A 22,044-nucleotide genomic window follows, 5' to 3' on the forward strand; every position below is an offset into this window, starting at 1 on the left:
TTTGCAACAAGTTTATGGAGATTCTTCGCCATCTAAATCAGTTGTTTATGATTGGATAAAGCGATTTAAGGATGGTCGGGAGGACCTCAAAGACAACCCAAGAGAGGGAAGACCATCGACTGCAAAAATGAAAGAATTGTGGCTTTGGTGCAGAATCTAGTGGATGAAGATCGTCGGATTACTATCGATATGATAGCTAATGAAACTGGGATCTCCCATGGTTCCGCATTTTCAATTTTAAATGAAAATCTTGGTTTGAGTAAACTTTCAGCACGTTGGGTCCCAAAACCGTTGCGCGAAGACCAACTGCATCAAAGAGCTGAACTTTCTCTTGCAGTTTTAACGAAGATTGAATCAAATGAATCAGAGTTTTTGACCGGATTGTTACTGGAGATGAAACTTGGATCCATCAATATGACCCAGAAAGTAAAATTCAATCAAAGCAATGGTTACCAAGAGGTTCAGCTGCACCAGTGAAGTTCAAAGTGGCGAGATCTGCCCAGAAGGTTATGGCAACAGTGTTTTGGGACTCCAAAGGAGTGATTTTGATTGATTTCCTTGAAGGACAAAAACAATCACCGGGAACTACTACAAAGGTGTTTTGCAAAAACTGAAGACTGCATTGGCTAAAAAACGTCGAGGAAAGTTGCACCGCAGAATTTTGTTCCATCATGATAACGCTCCAGCACATTCATCAAGGGTTGCAAGAGAAGTCCTACGGAAATTTAGGTGGAAAACTCTTCCACATCCTCCTTATAGTCCTGATCTTGCTCCTTCAGATTTTTTCCTGTTCCCAAAACTCAAGGAACACTTAAGAGGAGTCCGGTTTGAATCTTTGGATGCTGCCAAACATGCAGTTTCAACATGGTTTAATAGAAAGGCCCCAAATTTCTACAAAGAAGGGTTGCAGAGGTGGAAACAGTGCCTTGAAAAGTGTATAGAGTTAGATGGTAGATATGTAGAAAAATGATGTTTGAATTTCCTTAAAATAGAGTATATTGAATTTTTCCTGAACTTTTGACTTACCTCTATATATATATATATATATATATATATATATATATATATATATATATATATATATATATATATATATATATATATATATATATATATACAGTATATACAATCAAAACGACTGAAATGACAAACAAAAGTAAGAGCATACACGTACAACATTAGCTGCACTGCTAAATGAACGTGAAAAAAAAAGATTTTGTTGATTTAAGAATAGAGACAAGAAGAATATTAGAGTCAGATGGCAGGATAGATTCGGAAATGATACCATAAGGGAAATTTTGAAGTCCCAAAAGTAAATGAAATAGTTTTGTGGAACACAATGTATAGGAGAGACACTACTTACAGAATTTCATAGGGCCCCTTGCATCAAGCAACGTTGGAGGCGATGATGATGATGATATATATATATATATATATATATATATATATATATATATATATATATATATATATATATATATATATATATATATATATAATACACACACGCACATATATAAGTTAAATGCTATTGACCACGTGTCATCTATTACTGTGAGACATTTCCCTAATTTACTATAAATCTTATCACCAGGAAGATGTTTTGAAGGAGAATATAAAAATGCCAGCCGCGTTGATCCATTCATTTGCTCTTCCGGCTATTATATCTGTAGATTTTCCATAAAGCTTTACAAGAATGGGACAACGGAGAATTGGTGGAGAACATTTGAATGTTAGTAAAAATTAACTTTTATGCAGAGACTGCTTTATAAATAGTATATATGTTAAAGTATTTAAAAGAGCTACAGTTGCACATCGCCATATACTTCATCTCTTTTTTGCATGTTCTTGCGTTAAGTGACTGCGGGATATCACTCATTGTCTTGTCTCTTTGCCGCTTCTCACGACACGACTCAAGAAAAGACAGTTCGTGGCGGGAAACGGTGAGGAGAAGACGCGCTCGAATTGTCTCCTGAAGTTTACCAACATCGAGGGCTTGACAGGCTAAAGGTTATAGTTAAAACGGCACTTTGGATGACCTCAGATAGTGTTATAAATGACCCTCGTTGATGGCACGCAGTGACCTTCCAAATGACATTGTTGACTGCATCATTCAAAGTGCTTTAGATTTTTTTCTAAATGTTAGTCTTAAGCCCTTTAATCAAAACTTTAAATATTTTCGAAAAGTACCCTGCATTTCACTTAGGGAAACACTTCCAGAAATGTTTTAAAGTACTATCCTGTATTCACTATTCAGCAAATCCTCAAATAACTTCCAAATCATCTCGAATTTATTTCTGAACGGGATTTTAAAACAATGATGAACTTAAATATCTTTAAAATATATAAGGCCTTTTAAATGGTACATTCGATGATATTTTGGTTGACCTATTTTGCTTTTGGGACTCCAAGAAAAAATAATTAATTCTTAAGTATTTAACTTTATTCTCTATTCAAATTATTCCCCCTGGACTGATCTGAATGATGAGCGTAATTAAAGCATGTCACTGGTATTCTTTCAAGCATTCTTCAAACAAAGTGGCTATAAAATGCTAACTTTTTTGTGTGGTCAAAGTCATTATTAGTAATTTGCCTGGTAGTTTGTCTTTTTTGTGTTGTGTGCATTTTTCTTCTTCCATTTATTATGAATGCCGTTATAAAAAGCACTGGATATGATTTTTTGTAAAATTCGTTTTCATAACAATCCTTTCTTTTCTTTTATTTCCACTTAGTTCGTATTCCTGTTCCTGAACACGAGAGATATCGTTGGTTCATTACGAGAGTGACGGCAAAAGAAAAACTCAAACAAGTATAAAATAAGAAATAATGAGCAAGAGCGGAAAAGGTCTCGGGATGATGACACTGTCCTATTTAGAAAGTGTGATTATTGAAAAAACTACTGAAAAAATTACTTAAATCAGGTAATTAAGTCTTGCTGACAAACGCCGATATTTTCTGGGAATAATCTTCTGGTTCTAAGTGCGCACGCGGGTCTGTATTAACAGAATGAGCATGCAATTTGGACAGCGAATTAGTGGCTGATAGTGGCAGTAGAGTTCATCCCGAATTCTGCTCGTTTTGGCACGCAGAACAAACTACTCTTTTTAATAGACTTCCAGCCCTGGACACCGTACATCTTACAAAGGTTGCGTTTTCTGTGCTGTTTGAAGCTCAAGTGACGTTTACAGAAGGAAGCTGCATGTCTTAATTTTCTGTGACGACGAATTCCTAAAAATTCCTAAGGCCTCACGGAAGATATCCTTGGCCCTTGAGCCGGGAGTTTTGTGTGGCATTCCTCAACTTTGGTTCTTAATATAGCGTGTCTTCTCACCTTGTACAGGTATTTCGGCATCTTAATTCTCTGGGGCGTCAGGAATCACGCCCTTGAGTGCCAAGGGCACGTGTTCTTTTCTATTTTTAATACAAAATTTTGGAAACCTTTGGACAACATATTGTTCTCTCTCTCTCTCTCTCTCTCTCTCTCTCTCTCTCTCTCTCTCTCTCTATATATATATATATATATATATATATATATATATATATATATATATATATATATATATATATATATATATATATATATATATATGTATGTATGTATGTATGTGTTTATATATATATATATATATATATATATATATATATTATATATATATATATATGTGTGTGTGTGTATATATATATATATATATATATATATATATATATATATATATATATATATATATATATATATATATAATATATAATATATATATATATATATATATATATATATATATATATATATATATATATATATATATATATATGGATGTGTGTGTGGATGTACAGTTATGTTCAAAAGTGATGTCACATGATTTCATAAGATTTCATTTAAATTTCCTTAATTGGCAACGTAGTATGCTGCATATTCAAACTTCTTCAAAAACTTATTTATTTTACATAATAATGCTACAGTATGGTTCATAAGAATGAAATCTATCAGATGTCAAAGTTGTGAGAAAATATTACATTTGGTCAAATTCCTAGAGAAAAATTGACAAAACATTTCTAAAACTCTCGTTCATTCATGACAGATGCGTTCAACAAAAATGTGTCTATCAAAACCAGGATCAAATGTAAAAACGATATCTTAAAATATCTATGAAAATCGCCATTCTGTTGCTTTAAATATAACCACAAAATTTTAAGGAGAGTTACATTCAATCATTTTTAGTCTTCGATGCTAGAAAAGAAAATGTTTACAGAAATATTAGCTAAAACGCAACCACCACAACCGGATGACTTGGCCATAGAAGAGACAATGAAATGATCTTGGAAATACTAACTGTTACAGGAATCTTTGTACCCTCTTAAAAATAAGTTTCTTCGCAAATATTCGCCAAATTAAACTTCAAAGTTTGTGAGTCTAGATTTTGTTCCTGCGGCCTAAGCTTGTTAGTCTTCTTGCTAAATTAACATTCCATATGTCTTGCCACACTAACAGTTTCTAACAATTTCTTTTCCATTGTGGTGTACTTGCGTATAAAGCCGTTCTTAACGTATTGCCTAGGACAATATCACGACATTGCAAAATTTTACTGTATTCCTAAATTGCAACTATCTCATCAATATAAACAAGGTTACGTATCCGTAAAGCCCTCAAAAACATTGCTGCGAAAACTGACTTCTTTACTCAATAGCTTTTGTCAGAACAGAATACATATAGGCAAATATATTACTAGCTTTTCTGAACACAATCCATTTAAATCCATCACCACTTTCACTTATTAGGCAATTCCATTTCTTTAGTGAATTTTATCGATGGTTCCAATTCATTTGATTTACCTAAAAAAAAAAATATTTATAAATTCGTTCTGTAGTCAAATCAGTATGTCGTCAACATGTTATCAAAACCAATTTAAATTGCGTAAAACGATCTGACTTCGAAAAATTCCATTTACAGGTTGGTGAAAACTGGATAGGGAATATATTTCCCGTTTAATTTATATTACATTCTATCACACAGATTTCAATCAATTCTGTTCCGGTGTTCTTAGAGAATGGTATATCCAGCTGTCTGTCTGTCTCGGGGGTATCAGATAAGAATTCTAACACATCATCAATGGGAACTTTAGTGAATAATGGTACTGGAACCAAAATTTACAAGATTAGAATCACTAATAGTCTTTGTTTCATTTTTCTGCATGGTAACTGTATATATATCTCACGTGTGTCAATTAAATTCAATATATATATATATATATATATATATATATATATATATATATATATATATATATATATATATATATATATATATATATATATATATATATATATATATATCACTGTGAAATATTTTCTGTTAAAACAGAATTCCATCAAATATAAGGCAGCCCATAGAAATGCCAAAATGTGGAAAATAAAGGCTATATTTCAGAGACCATACTGTCTCTCTCCTTAGGTATTTAATGAATGAGAAAAGGTTATTGTTGTTGTTGATGTCTTAGAGCCAACAATTCTTGTTGGCACGGGCCTTTCTCTTGTTTGGCCCGTAGGTGATCTGAAATATTCAGAAGGTAGAAAAGGTTACAGAAAAGCGGTTAATTATACCAGAAGGTCCATAGGTCTGCCATTAAGTCACTGCAGTTGACAATTTCTCTTTAATCTGCTTGATCGATGGTTGGAGGAAGATTTTATCTATAATATCTGAATCCCAGGCGCCTCTTGAGGGATTCATTGCATTTCTTTGTTTAATCAAGGCTGATTCCACCATCTGGCTTTTGAACCGACAATTGCTGCTATAAATTATACGAGACATATTCCAGTTTATTCTGTGGTTATGGTTATTTATGTGGTTAAAAATAGCTGAGCTCTGTTGCCCGTACCTAACTGAACGTTTATGCTGTATTAATCTTTGGGGGAGTGATTTTCCTGTGAAACCGATATAAGATTGGTCACAGCCGAGGCAAGGGGTTTCGTAAACTCCTGTGTCTTTGGGGACTGGTTTTTGTTGGACGTTAATCAGGGATTTGGCTAAGGTATTTGGGTAGGTAAAAGCAAAAGGGTTAGAGTTTCCAAGTGTCAATGTCAACGTCTTAATCCTGTCCAGGTGTGGGATTTTTATTTTATTGTTGTGGGTCTCTCTGGTCTTGTTATGGGGGGAACACTAGAAAATAGCGTTTGTTTTGTGGATCGATTTCTCAGTTAAATTGTCAGGGTACTTTAAAGATGACAGCCGCTTATGGATTAGTTCAATTTCCTTTTCTAGGAGATCCGGGAAGCAAATCCGTAAGGCTCTTAAGAATAAATTGCTGACTCCGGCAATTTTGATAGAGGTGTCATGATAGCTATAAAAACGGATGTATGACAGAGAGAAAGATGGTTTTCTGTAATTCTATGTGTGTGTGTGTGTGTGTGTGTGTGTGTGTGTGTGTGTGCGTACCGTGAAGCCAAGATGCCATAAACCCTCCCGCAAACTTACTTCTCTCATTCCTTGATATGTCTCTCCTCATTTACCTTCAGGATTACAAGAAGGAAATACAAAGCATGCAACAGACTCCTGGCTGTCACAGACCTTCAGGCGGGGTCCTGGGGAGTATCCTCCTCATGGTCCTCGTCGCGACAGCGTCCGTGGTCAATCCTACGGCAGGAAGTCCCATGGATGTATACCCGTACAAGACGTTAGGCAAGGGGACTGTTACTGATGTGAAGCTGAACGCCCAATCAATGTGTGAGTCTTATTTGTTTCTCTTCTTTGGTTTTCTAATGAAAAGTAATTTTGGATCTTTCCTAGATAGTGAGCCCAAAGGGTTTTAACCCGGTATGTATCCACCTTCGCCGCGTGTTTATAGCACAAGCCCGTTGGGGATTACCGTAAAAACATAAACAAAAGACTGTAAATATCATAAAGATAATGACCCCCTAGAAATATTAGTCCTAGATAACGACCCCCGAAAACCCTTGGGAGTCACTATCTAGGAAAGATCCGTATTAGTAGTTGATAAAGTTGTCACAGTAATGAATGGTCTAGAATCTTACAACAGTTTTTTGGAAATGTAATATGAAATAATGTTCGCCACTGCTAACAGCTAACTTCTTCGAATTTTTTCATTTGGAATACAATAGAATATGAGACTTTTCATAATATACAAATATTTAGAACATAATATTTATCTGACCTATATGCAGTGAAAGGGAATATTTGAGTAAAACCGTGAATGTAGTCTACATTGATTTTTTTTCTTTTATACGTTAAAGGTTACTGCAGGACGTACTGCATGATACAGGTTAACTGCACCACGGTTACCATGAATTCAAGTCACTCAGGTAAAGTGATTTATTTTCTTTCGTTTTTTAAACGTTAATATATACTAGACGTACACATACATACATACACACATTCATACATATATACATACAAGTGTACAGTAAGTTCGCATGCCTACTATATTATATGTGTGGCAAGTTATACTGGAATTTTTAGAAATGGAATTTCTCGATATATATATACTCGTATATATATATATATATATATATATATATATATATATATATATAAATATATATATACATATATAAAAAATATTATACACATACATATACATATATATATATATATATATATATATATATATATATATATATATATATATATATATATATGTTACGAACAGGGATAAATTGCGGGCCATTGACAAGACAGACCACAACTGAATCAACTTTGACAATAATGGAAGAAATGAAAAATTACCCTAAATAGCAATTAAAGTTGGCTGAATCAAAATACAAACTCAAGTAGCTGGCGAGAAGAATTTTCAACAATGAAGCAACTTAAGCACTGTTGAATGAAGGGGGAGTAGAGGCAGAGAGGTGGTGATACAAGGACTAAGTACATGCTAATTTATTAATATGTTTGTTGTTTTTGATTGAGGTGGCTTTACACGAACACGAGCTCTTGCTCATAAAATTTATTAATCAAAACTCTGGACACGTCATTAACATCCGCCAGCGGAAAAGTAAGATCTAACCTGAGAACAAGACGGGCATACAACTGGGAGAAAGTGTGCTTTCTCATACATGAAAAAGATGAACTAATTCCTTGTATATGCCAAGGAAGACAATATGATACATATGGCTTGAAAGCTGAAATGTCTTTACATTTGTACATAGTTGCCTTTTTATGCACAGGCAACTGCGTCTGCCGAGAATACATAAAACAAATGTTGTTTCTACAGCTCGTCCGTGGCCTGTCTTTCGTCGACCGCGTGTCAGAGGTCGAGCAGCAAATTCCAGAGATGTATGCTAGTATTGCACCAGGCCCGGTTTTTTTTTTTTTTTTTTTTTTTTTTTTTGCTAGGCCCCTATGTTAGGTTAGGTTGCGTTAGGTTGAAGTTAGATTAGGTTGGGTTAGATCAATGTACATTTCTGCTTCATGGATAATTTGGATGTGGGAAACATAATGAGATTATTTTCAAGAAAATTCTATGGTTAGTTTTCAAGATATGGCGTCCCGCTTTTTTCAGGGAAAGGTTCCGGTACTCGGTTACATCTCGGGAAAATCCGGTCGGTCTTGGTTTGACGTTTCTGGTGGCGTCTGCCTGGAGGCCCCAGCAGGGCGGGGCTGGGGTGGCCTACAAGGGAATCAATTAAATTTTCGTCAGACTTAACCAAAGCATTTTCAAAGCGAGTACACAAACAGGCAGAACCTGATTTATAGAGCCAGTGAACCTGACTAAGTTATATTGTACTTTCAAGATCGGAATAGAGAGTTGAAGGTCAGGTAGAAATTAAAGTGTGATTAATAAAGAGTGGCTGGTTGGTGAAGGATGAACAAAATCTAATGGCTAGCATACTAGTAAAAAAAGAGGAAAAGGGAAGGCGAGAGAGTAAAAACAGCAGAACAGTAAAAAATGGTGAAACAAACAGATGATGCGCTGTTAACTACAGACATACTGGGGTTAGATTAAATGCTTCACAAGACTCCACATCGAGGAGCAACAAAACTACAACCAGGATGTTTGATTAGAGAAGCCTTTTGGTGGATTCCGTCAGATCCCTTGAAGGTATCAAACACAACAAAATATTTTCCATTGTAATGCAGAGGGTGATCAAATATCTTTGAGGAGGATGTTACAAGTAGGCCTAGTTGTAGAACACTCACTGTTGGTCACGGACTAGTCTGGACTGGAACATTTTCCCCAGACAAAAAGGAAGAGCAACAATTTAGAATAAGGGTGGAAAAACGACAGTGTCCAGGAGCTCTTATGTCTGCAGTTTCTTTGTGAAATTTAGTTAGAAAATCATTGGGGTACGACGTTTTGCTGGTCTTTGAGGAACTTCGAATAATAAGGGCTTATGAGTAAAATGTACGGGTTTGCAAAGAACTAGAGTAAGACGCAGGAGGACCAAGAAAATTGGAATCACCAACAAAAGATTAGCTGAGAATCTAGCGATTATTCACATGGAGAGGAAACTAAGGGTCTAACAGAAAGATGGGACACTAGGTTTACAGAAGTAGTGCACTTTGTCTGTAATAAGCAAGAAATTTCTTTATGATGCAGAACAGGAAGTTTCCATTCTAAATAATAGAGTAAAACAATTCCTAGTAGATTAATGAAGGTTTTAGTACAGACCCCAGCTTTGAAGCGAAACACTACTTAGTTTGAGTACTAGATATGTTAATGGTTAGGGAAAGCATCGCTGGGTAACTGGGTTTCTGAGAGACCAGGCAAGTTACTGGTTAAGTTTTGTTGTACAGAGGGAGGGTTAGCAGTAAGACTAGAAATATTTTTTATGCAAATGGATAAAAAAAGGGTAGATCTAATAACAACTGAAGGGCTATAAGTAAGTAAGTATAACTTAGTTTTACCAGACCACTGAGCTGATTAACAGCTCTCCTAGGGCTGGCCCGAAGGATTAGACTTATTTTACGTGGCTAAGAACCAATTGGTTACTTAGCAACGGGACCTACAGCTTATTGTGGAATCCGAACCACATTATAGCGAGAAATGAATTTCTATCACCAGAAATACATTCCTCTAACTCTTCATCAGCCGGCGGCGGGAATCGAACTCCGGCCCATCGAATGACGGTCTGAAGCTCAACCATCTCGGCCAACAAAGGGCTAACTATAAGTAGAACAAGTACTATTATTGGGTGAATTCACCCTCATGTTAACAGCAGTCAGGCAAATCCTAGAATTCCTAGATACACCTCGACATCATGTGTAGTGGACCATTTTATATCAAACTCTCACTATTTTTCACGAAACTCAGGGAGGGGTGATTGAGGAGAAAAACAAAGTCTGTGGAAACAAAGGAGTATTTGTGGAGAGCATGACAAGACCTTAATCTTCATCCTAATCTTAAAAGGGTCCTGCTCCATTATTTAAGATCAGCAGTAGTATCAAGAAAGGCTAGGACTGTTTTCGTGCCGCGGGAGACATCTTTTACCGTTCTTTTTGAGAGGTCACAAGTCATTTTTCTGGTTCACCGATAACCAATAAATATTCTTGAGTGTTAGTGATATTTGCCTTTTCAACAAATGTTATGGAAACTGATCTTGATAGTTCCAGAATATACATTGTTCTTTCTCCTTCAGTACAAAAATATGCGAGGAGGCTAAGAGTTCTAGGTATTTGTTTAATTATTCATTTGCCCTTTCGTGTTATTGTCTGTCACGTGAGACATTCTTAGAGCTCTACGAAGGTGGTGGCTATTCACAATGATTAACGATTTAGTCTCTAAATATCACATACATAAAGGAGGAAACTTTGCTGCCCTCTGTAATTCTCTTTGCATAACTAAATTTCTTACTGTTTACAAAAAGTTCCCATCCCGGTCTTGACAACAGATCATACATAACTAAAGAAGCTCGAAAAAGAAAAATTATTGCTGTTGGAGAAATCTACTACAGCAGTCGTAGCTGCATAAATAAAACCGAGCAGTTTGAACATGCGTTGGGCAACTCTGATATCGGCACGTGCAGATTCGTCATGTAATTTGGCGTAGCATGGCAACGTTCACAACAAGTTCCTAAGTCTCTGATGGATGAGCTGCCGGTACGATACGCCAAAAGAGCCATAAATATTCAAAATACGAAGGAAAGAAAAAAGCACTCGGTCACGAAGCCGACGCAATGCATTTAGATTTTATGTTCTTCCACTGACTGACGTCTTTCTGAAAGAAGAATCAGATTTCAGAGAGTTCACTGAATAAAATCTTTCTGCTGAGGTGGTTTTGCTCATTGAGCTGCAAGGACATTCAATAATCATAGCCAACGAGAAATTTGATGACTGATAATTTCATATTTTGTTGAATTGTGAGCTTGATAATTGGCATTTGTTAGCAGGACACGCGATTCCCAGAACGAAAGAGATACCCAAACAAAGTCACGGATTTATGTGATATCATTTTGTACATACACACCCACCCAGGGTTGGCCGATTTAAATCGTGATGATTTTAATCAGTGATTTAAATCAAGATTTAAATCATATGAGTTTTTTTAAAAAGCATTGATTTAAATAAATTTTTACTTCTGTCCCAACCAACATGTAATTTAAAGGAAAAATGTGAAAACAAACACATAATTACACCTACTTGATATATTTCTGAGGAATAGAACATTAAAAACTTCCTTTTACAATACAAAAAAATTTCCACAGTCCATTAAATCAAAGGGTTTTACTTGTAAAGAACTGTACTGGTTTCTAAGGAGTACAATACTAAAGCACTTCCTTTTACAATACAGTGTAACAAAAAAATTAAAAATTCCACATGCTATTAAAAAAATTAAATCAAAGAGGTTTACTTATAACGAACTGTACTTATTTCCTGAAGTAATGAATTTAAAAAATAAAATTATTATAGCCTGTATTTAAAAAAAAAAAAAAGTACATTGAATTTACACTTAAAAAGAAGCTTCTTTGAAAGATAATGATACACTTCTTTGAAAGGTAGTTCATAACAATTCTTTGAAACTGAAATTCAAAATCTTTAAAAAATAATGTTTTTAATTCTTATGACAATAAGTTTGGTTCTTTTAGGCATCCTGATCATTAATATCATCAAATACATCCATTTTGTGTGTATTCATGATTTTAAACAAAAACACCAGTTTTGCTGCTTTTTCTGTCCCCAGCCGGTTCCTTAGTTTTGAATGTACAATACCATAGCTTGAAAAAATTCTTTCAACCCCTGATGAAGAAGCCACTGCAGACAGTAGTTGTTGTACTGCTGAAATTACATCACTATCCAACACACTTGAATGTGACCACCACCATTCAACAGCTGAAATACACTTGGTCACAGAATCACTAAACTCATATGAATGGAAAGGAGACGATTTGGCTTGAAATTTCATGATGACTGGGATAAGTGATGGAAACTTTTCATTGGCATAGTCCATTGCATTATTCACTTCTTCTGCACTAAGCAATTTTCCTTGAAAGGAAGGATGAATCAGGTTTGCAAGAAGATGAGCTTGTGTTATGACCTGGTCAAACCTCTTTTTTGCAGCAGTTACTGCATCTCTGTCATTGTATAAAGTTGTGATTAATTCTTTCCAAATGTTCACTGCTTCAGCAATTGTACATTTATCACTCTGCACTTTGTCTAAAGCCACAGCTATTGGTTCTAGTCGTGCAAGTAAGTCCTCTGCTGATCACTTCAGTGTTAAGTTAGATACCATCTCTCTAACTCTGACATCAATCTGCTCTCTATCAACTTCACAAATTGTCATGAGAACTGGCCAGTTCTTTATGTATATCTTCAGACAGTTACACATGGCATTCCATCTTGCGTCCTGAGGCATAACAAGACGTTGCCCACCTTCCTGGCGGTATCTTGCAGAAGCATAGTGATTGTTTCTAAAGTATTTTACTATGTACACGACATGTTCTTTAATATTGTCAATTTCCAGATCATGAGCCAGAAGATTCAGAATGTGTGCAGTACAGCCATAGGTCACCGGCTTCAGTTCATTTCCCTGTTCTAACAGTGTCCTCATTTTGTTTACATTAGCTGCGTTATCGGTCACAAGGCTACCAACATGGCAACCAAGTTCTTCTTTACACTTCTGAATTACCGATTCTGAGAGCTCTGCTAGATAGTCAGCAGTATGAGGCTGGCCACTTGTGTCTGTTGTATCCACTAGATATACATGGCCGTTTGAGGTTGTCACAGTAGCACATATAATAGGCTCGTTGTGAATGTTAGACCATCCATCTAAAGACAGACATACAATTTCATCCCTCAGCTCTGTGGCACACTTTGCATATTCTTTCTCATATACCATGGGTAGGAATTTGTCTGCAATTTCTTTTCTTGTTGGAGGAGTGTATCCTGGCCTCAACTTTCCAACCATTTTACAAAACTGAGGATGTTCTACCAATCTAAATGAAGAGTTGGTTGCAAAGACCATCTTAGCGACTTCTTCATCAAGGTTTGATTTTTCATAAGAAGTTGTCTTTGTAACAAATGTGCCCAAAGTTGCTGCTTTACGCTTTGAAGAAATTGTGGCAGAAGTTAGACTTTCTTTCTGTAATGCTGGAGTTGCAACACTTCTTTGAGGCACCTTTGGAGTCAGTGGTGTTGAAGCTGATGCAATAGGTACACTTTCTGAAAAAGAAACCCAAGTTGATAGGATGCAACTTCTACTGTAGTATCAAAATTACGTTTTCTCATAGCACGGAGACAACAGATACAGCATGGTATGGTAGTCCTTGGTTTCTCACGAGAACTTCTTCATAGAAAGATGAGGTGGGGTTTTCGGACCCTTGCTTTTTCAGGAAGCACATTAGTACAAACAGTGAAAGTAAAGGGAAAAAATCGGGGGCTATTTTTTTTTTCAACCAAAAACCAGGATTTTTTTTTTACTCCATTCGACTATAATGCAACAAGAATAGGTAGTGATTTTCAATCTTACCTGGATCATCCATATCCTCTTCTGATAATTCAGTTTGAAGCTGCTGACATTTTTCTCTGTGAGACTTCAGTCTTGCTACTATTCCCTGTAACTCAAGTTTACACTGTTTGCATATAGCTCTCCATCCTTTCCCGGACTTTGAAGGAATTCTGTTAAAATGTTCCCACACTGGATCACTCTTCCTACCAGATACATTAAGCCTTGTGGTCAGTGACATCTTTACGATCTTGCAGTTTGCTCAGGAATGAGTGGCTGTAACACCCAAACTACTACAGTACAGTCCTGACATGATATATACGGGAACAGGACAGAGAGATGATGCAATCCTGGTCGATGGCTACTGGGCTGCTTGACAGGATCAAACACATTGTAACCAAGTGAGAGATGATGCAACATTCCGTAAAAAAACTCCAAAATGTGTTTTAAACTAATGTATAGAATATATATATATATATATATATATATATATATATATATATATATATATATATATATATATATATATACATATATATATATACATATATACATATACATATAGAGAGAGAGAGAGAGAGAGAGAGAGAGAGAGAGAGAGAGAGAGAGAGAGAGAGAGCTTTCCAATTATTTTTATGCTGATTAATAAAAAAATAAAAACATCTGATTTAAATAAAAAAATTCGGATTTTTTTATTTTTTAAAAATAAAAAAATCACCAACCCTGCACCCACCTACCCACCCACACACACACATACACACACACACACACACACACATATATATATATATATATATATATTATATATATATATATATATATATATATATATATATATATATATATATATATATATATATATATATATATATATATATATATATATATATATATATATATATATATATATATATATATATATATATATATATATATATATATATACTGACTTACATCCTCTTTATGTTTTTCACTGAAGGCAATTTCCTTCATGGCGCCAAGTTTTTCTTGTGGGGAATCCTTGTAACGACCATTTCTATTCGATGTTCACTTGTCAGTCTCTAGCGAATTAAGCAGTGGTTTTGCACGACAGTGGTTTTGCACGACTGCAGCATTATCGAGTGAATAATAAGAGATGCAGTCTCGCATTCCAGCCTTTTCTTGTTATCACACGTGTACGTGGATATGTATATCAAATTGACCTTTAGATCTGAACGTACGCTACATTCAGTGAGCCAAAAGGTTACAAAGAACATTCGGTCTTACAATGAACAACTATGATTACTATTTCAAAGTGAGGAACAACTGTCTAGGATGAGTTCAGGTAAACAGGGGGAGACAAAGGACAATTAACCATGGTTACTGTGACTTTAATTTCTAAATCTCCTCTTATGGCGCACAAGAAGAGTTTTGTTCTTTTTTTTCGGTTTCAACTGAATATCTGTGTTGATTTATGCTAGCATTTATTCAGTTATCTGTCCTTCCCAAATAAAAATGAATCAAAGTCCATGCATGGGACTTTATTAAATAATGTTGATATTCTGGTTACGACAATTTTTAATCAGAATGCCTTTTAGTGTTATTATATCAAAAATATATTTTAACCACTGATTTCACTGACTCAAATTCAATAAAATAAGGCAAAGAAGGGATGGTCTTTGGCAATTATTCCTTTCCGTTCTATTATAAAATTTCTTCACAGCTTTATTGTAGCAAGTATCCAAAATATAAACTGGATAACATAAGTCTCTATCTATTTTTCTAATGTTTTCTAATTTTCATTAAGAAAATAATTAGATACTTAGGTGATCCTGCTCATATTTTGGATACTTGATACAACAAAGCTGTGAAGATATCTTATAATCACAATGACAAGTAGAGAGAATTAGCTAAGAACACCTTTTGTTTGATCTTATTTTACTGGCTTGAGTCAGTCACACCACTGTTTGAAATAAGAACTTGTCTTAACCAAAGTGGCAACAGTTTTCATAAAATCTCTTTTAGACCATGATTCATTTTCATTGGCCCAGACGAGTAGTAGGGAATTAAAAGCCAAATTAAATTAGAACTGTCCAAAACAATCTTCTCTTTTTAGTTTCCTGTAAAAGAAAAGTATTGAGATGGCTATTTGTCTGTCCGTCCGCCCTCAGATCTTAAAAACTACTGAGGCTAGAGGGCTGCAAATTAGTATGTTGATCATCCACCCTCCAATCATCAAACATACCAAATTGCAGCCCTCAGTGGTTTTTATTTTCTTTAAGGTTTAAGTTAGCCGTGATCGTGCGTCTAGCACTGCTATAGGTGCCAACAACACAGGCCACTACAAGTCAGTGGCTGAAAGTTTCGTGGGCCGCGGCTGAGAGTTTCATGGGCCGTAGCAGGGAGTTTCATACAGCATTATACGCTGTACAGACAACTCGATTGCGCCGAAGAAACTTCGGGGAATTTTTTTACTTGTTTTATTTTGCAATTAAGTGAAAAATCATATAAGACTGATTGGTCTCAGTGGTATAAAAGAAGACGTAAAAATACTGCTTAAAAATCTGTAATATGCATCACTACAGCTGAGAAAAACAATATTAATTTAAGCATAGGGCAATACACTATTGACCAATTAATATTAATTTAAGCATAACGCAATACACTATTGACCAAGAAATATTAATTTAAGCATAGGGCAATACACTATTGACCAAGTAATATTAATTTAAGCATAGGGCAATACACTATTGACCAAGTAATATTAATTTAAGCATAGGGCAATACACTATTGACCCCATTCTGCACAAGATGTTCGAAGGAGAATTAAAAGAGAAACTAAAGAATCTCAGTAATCCTGAGCAATTTTCCTTTGCTTTTAATCATTTTATCTAAGTACCTAACTTAATTCATCACCCTGGAAAGTTAATACATTTGCGTTAAAATGGTTATATAGTCCTTTAATTGTAGTTTTTGTATGTAAACAAGTGTCATCTTTGTAATCTTTTGCTGCACTGTAAACATGTAGTAAGCTTGAAAATGCCTTAAAGTAAAAGTGAAAGATCTTGCTCTCAGTTTTTTTTCCCTTTCCTCAAGACATATACTCTGTAGTTTACATCATGCAGTTATTCTTGTTATAAAATTTATATATATATATATATATATATATATATATATATATATACATACATATATATATATATATATATATATATATATATATATATATATATATATATATATATATATATATATATATATATATATATATATATATATATATATACAACCAGTGAACACTGGGTCTAATGCCCAAGGAATGAAGTTTTATATATATAGATATATGTATATATATATATATATATATATATATATATATATATATATATATATATATATATATATATATAATATATATATTCCTTGGGCATTAGACCCAGTGTTCACTGGAGCAGGCCAGTGCTTAGTTCACTTTATTACTGTACCATAGTAGGCACCACTGCACCTCTAAATGTGATTTCACACACTCCCCGTACAAACGCAGTGAGTGGACACATTTAATCCTCCTCCCCCAATGGGCCTGAAATGATTTACACATTATAAGCAGGCTGAATCGCCTGTAAATTGATACTAACAATAACATACTTTCTTGGGGGTTCGAACCGTCGTCCACGACAGCAGTACGTCGACGCCTAGTTCATAAACACACATGCAGGCCCGCACACACACACACTGTATATATCTTCACAATATCTATCAAATATATATATATATATATATATATAATGTATATTTATATAAATATATATAGTTTATAAATTATTTTGGATACAAATGTCAGTTTAGTTCCATTGTATCAAATATCCAATACATGAGCAGAATCACTTGAGTGCCTAATTATTTTCTTTATAATGTAAATTAGAAAACTTTAGAAAAATAGGCAGAGACTTATGTTATCCAGTTTATAAATTATTTTGGATACAAATGTCGTTTAGTATCCAGTTCGCTCTACCTTGGAAATAATATATATAATATATATAATATATATATATATATATATATATATATATATATATATATATATATATATAATATATATATATATATATATAAATATATATGGGAATTATATTTGAAAAGTGGTTCGTCATCTCAAAAAAGCTAGGGGGCAATGAACGTTGTTGGTTCTCGTTTTCGGCGGTTCGGACCCATGAGTTGACGAACCATTTATCAATTATAATTCCCCTTTATATTTGAAAAGTGGTATATATCTCCAAAAAAGCTATATATATATTGGTTCTCGTTATCGGCGGTTCGGATAACCATTTATATATAATATATATATATATATATATATATATATATATATATATATATATATATATATATATATATATATATATATATATATATACATATACATATACATATATTAATTTCCGAAGTAGAGCGAATGGATGTTAAACGACATTTGTAGCTTAATGGTTGTGTATACAAAATCACGGAGATGTAAAAAAAAAAAAATTCATATGCGCGTATGTGTGTTTATAAAATCTTTGAAGCAAAATATGAAGTGAACTATTACTCTTGCATCTAGTCAACCTCTTTGTAAAACCTGGTAGTGTTTTGAGTGTTTGAAGATTGCTTTCAAAGTTTATGAGCTCTGAAAGTCCTGGTGTAAATTCTTAATGGGAAAGACGCTTTTTACTCCTACTTTTACTTCTTCCTTTGGAGAGTAAATGCCCAGCTTTCTACATTATTATTTTGTGAATTCACGACAAAAAAATTGGATTCTCCACCAAGTTCTCAAAGGGTTACTACAGTATGTCTTGATTAGTCAGAAGTGTTACACATTCTGAACTGAATGCAGCTTATCATAGTCTTTTATGCAGACCTTTATTTTCACGCAGGTTCCATCGACTGCTTCTTCAGTGCGCACCAATTTCAGATTAGCAGTCTAGAGCCCCAAAACACATCTTTTACCTTGACAAAACAAAGTAAGCATTCTTGTAAAGTCTCGTACTTTTCATAAAGTGTGATCAATCTGGCTACTTAATAATGCTTATTGAATGCATTTTCATGATTCCTTCATTCTTCTTCACTGACAAAGCCTTACAAGAGATAGAAACCACTGTGTCAAAAAATATCAACTTGACTGCTAGCAGAATTGCACCTTTAATGAACACTCTAATTGCAACCAGTAGTACTGTAGCCACAAATACCAGCACCTTTTCACATCTACTTTCAGCCATTACCTCAACTACCTCCACCTCCACATCAAATATACCTTCGACACCACCTATTAAATTATGTGGATGTGTCTAAAGCACCAGTTACATTGCTTTCAGTTACTGTCATTCCACAAGTCTCTGAATAATTTTGTTACTTCTTGAAATTTCCATGGCGTAACATAGAAAATTGAAAACCATAGTGGAAATCCCGTAACCTTAAACAAAAAGCATTTCACTGTACAGTACATGTTCCTACCTAAACATATTTTAGGCTATCCTCTATAGTTTTCTCATGGCACAGCCTGACTAACACAGCCTACAGCGCATCTGAAGATTTTGTAATCGTGCCTTGCTGTCAAGTTTCAGAAAATAAATAAAGCATTTTCCTCCACCGTACTAACAATTATGGAAGTATGTTACATCGTGTGGTTGGTCGGGAATGAGGAACTAAGCCTGGAAATGGTCCGCTGCAATCACTTCAAATTCCGTCAAGTGACAACTCCCAACATAGCTGCCATGTCACATAATATTGTGGATAAACTTCCAGAAAATACATTTACAAGATAACCTACGCACTACGGTATGACAGGGTACAAAGTAGATAACTTCTATGCAATTATTTTATACATGAAATCGGATGCACTGCTGATCAGTAAACAGCCAGGGCACGATACTGAAACTTCAGACACGTTGGAGGAGGTTATAAGTTATAATACATGGAAAAGACTCAGGTTCCCTATTGGGTGCTCTTACTTGGTCAATAATTCATAACATAAAAATGTGGATAAAAGAATAAGACGGAATATGACAGATATCCTGAGGAAAATTCCATTGAAATTGCAGGTTGTGTTGTACCCTTCACACTGGTTGACGACGTCGGCTGCTTGAACTTTGTACAGGAACTGAAGACATTTTCAGATGCACAAGGCGCTTGCAAATCAATGAATGCACAACTTTATGATGCTCCCTCCCAAGAAAAGCTTGATTTGCTCCGCAAATATCTTCGAGAAAACAAGTTGGGTAAGTAAATTTAATATATCCATGACAGAATTATGAACACGCGGAGGCATGTTCAAGATATAAGGGACCCTTCAACATCTCGGAGCAATTTACATATCGCACTCATTTTTTCTTCATTGTTGATCCAGTGCTGTTTGTCGGTTTATTGTAAGTAGAATCGTTACCAAGAATAAGCATTTCCTTGCGCTAGCTTATTTTGGTCTTGAAGATTGCGTCATTTTAATGCTGCTTGACATTCCTCTTTCCACATTAACTCTCATCTCTCCACAAATTTCTTGTTTAAACTGACATCTCGAAGAGAAATTATGGCCAAAACGTTCATGAGATCTATAGGTTCCATAAATAAAATACAAGTGAATCAGATCCGAGCGCATACATTACTCACTTACACAAGGCACCAAATATAAATAATCTGGCATTGATCGTTACTGAAATCTCGTGAAGTTAAGAACGGGAATAAGGCTGTAAAAAGAATAAATCAACAACACAGAACAAACCGTATTAAATCAGCCAACGGTCGAAGTAAGGTGTCTGGAACATGAATCAGCCACAGTCAACAAACCTAATCATTAGAATGTCATCAACAGAATACACGAGATGGCTAAAATTAGAAGCTACGAGTGTCAGTCATTTGACTAATGTATACAACTCGAGTTCAGTTTAGTTATTTTCTATTTTTAAATGCGTAGACCGAAGCCAAAGGAGGGAAAGAGTGGGATCTAATGCTTTACGTGAGAAAGAAACTTTTTTGAAGTATGGAAGATTGAACGTGTCATAGAAAAAAAGCAAATGTTGGAGAGCAGAAACTGACAGACCGTGAAACCTTTGGCCTGATGATTTCCACACCGATTAAGCAGGAAATGGAAGCCTTCGTAGCTTTGCTCAAAGAGATTGATATGGGTTGCCGACTAAGATGATATTCCTCGAACTCAGACCATGCACATACATACATACATATATATATATATATATATATATATATATATATATATATATATATATATATATATATATACATATACATATGGGGGTTGGCTCCAGTGAAAAACAATACAATACTCTCTTTAACTTTTACTGCTATGTTGATCTTCCTTTTCACCTTTGCTAATCTATTTGTATCCACATTTCCCACTCTCTCAGTTCTTATACAACAAATACTAAGCAGCCAATTTACCTCTGTAGCTTCAGCCTTCTTCTTTTATGCACATTTAACATCCACACTTTGTTTCCATAAAGGAGAGTTGGCTGAACATTCCAAGCACACATTCACACCATAATCAGAGGAATTTGATAATTCTGGCTGGTTCATTCCTTCGTTGGAGTAAGAGCAACCACGAAAAGCCAAAGACAAACGAGGATCAATAGGCGCGAGCGCTAAGCGTTGCTGTAGTCCTTATGTTGATAGTGTTCATTTTCTTCATTTTTTTTCAGGTAGTGATCTCTGGGTGGGAGTCAAAGCCGGTAAATGGACAAGAAGTAATCGCGACCTAAACGCAAGTGAGTGGGGTTTGGGAGAACCGAATGATGGTCCCACTGCTTGTGCCCGAATGAATGAGTTTGCAGATTACAATCTTAAGGATAGGGACTGTAGTGTTAAATATTATTACATTTGCCAAATTGCATAAGTGTAACACTGAAAGAAACCAGGATATGAACTTTATGTGAATTGCCTCCTGGAGCTGGTGGAAGACCTCTTAGACTGTACTAGGATTTATGAGTGGTTTCTAATTTTTCATGAGCACCGAGGTACCTGTGCATTCAATAGTAACAACAATAACAACATCAACAACAACACCAACAATAATAATAATAATAATAATAATAATAATAATAATAATAATAACACCTCAGAAGAACACCCTCTCTCAAACACACTTCACTAATCAGAATGGCCATCTGGATGCTGTTGAGTTTTTATTGCAGTT

At 34.9% G+C, this 22,044-nt stretch overlaps 1 protein-coding gene across 1 annotated transcript in view; it reads left to right on the top strand.

Annotated features, from left to right (window-relative positions):
• The first annotated feature begins 1,934 nt into the window (after positions 1-1,934).
• Positions 1,935-22,044, top strand: part of LOC136848941 (uncharacterized) — a 20,232-nt gene continuing 122 nt past the window's right edge. Inside the window, exons 1-5 of the mRNA XM_067121756.1 lie at positions 1,935-2,010; positions 6,511-6,718; positions 7,246-7,314; positions 19,943-20,119; positions 21,551-22,044. The exon at positions 21,551-22,044 is cut by the window's right edge and continues 122 nt beyond it. Coding sequence (XP_066977857.1) covers positions 6,535-6,718; positions 7,246-7,314; positions 19,943-20,119; positions 21,551-21,744 — 624 coding nt within the window. The 5' untranslated portion in view covers positions 1,935-2,010; positions 6,511-6,534 and the 3' untranslated portion in view covers positions 21,745-22,044. The remainder of the gene's footprint in view (positions 2,011-6,510; positions 6,719-7,245; positions 7,315-19,942; positions 20,120-21,550) is intronic.

This window comes from Macrobrachium rosenbergii, chromosome 20 (assembly GCF_040412425.1).
Source record: "Macrobrachium rosenbergii isolate ZJJX-2024 chromosome 20, ASM4041242v1, whole genome shotgun sequence".
NCBI classification, from domain to species: domain Eukaryota; kingdom Metazoa; phylum Arthropoda; class Malacostraca; order Decapoda; family Palaemonidae; genus Macrobrachium; species Macrobrachium rosenbergii.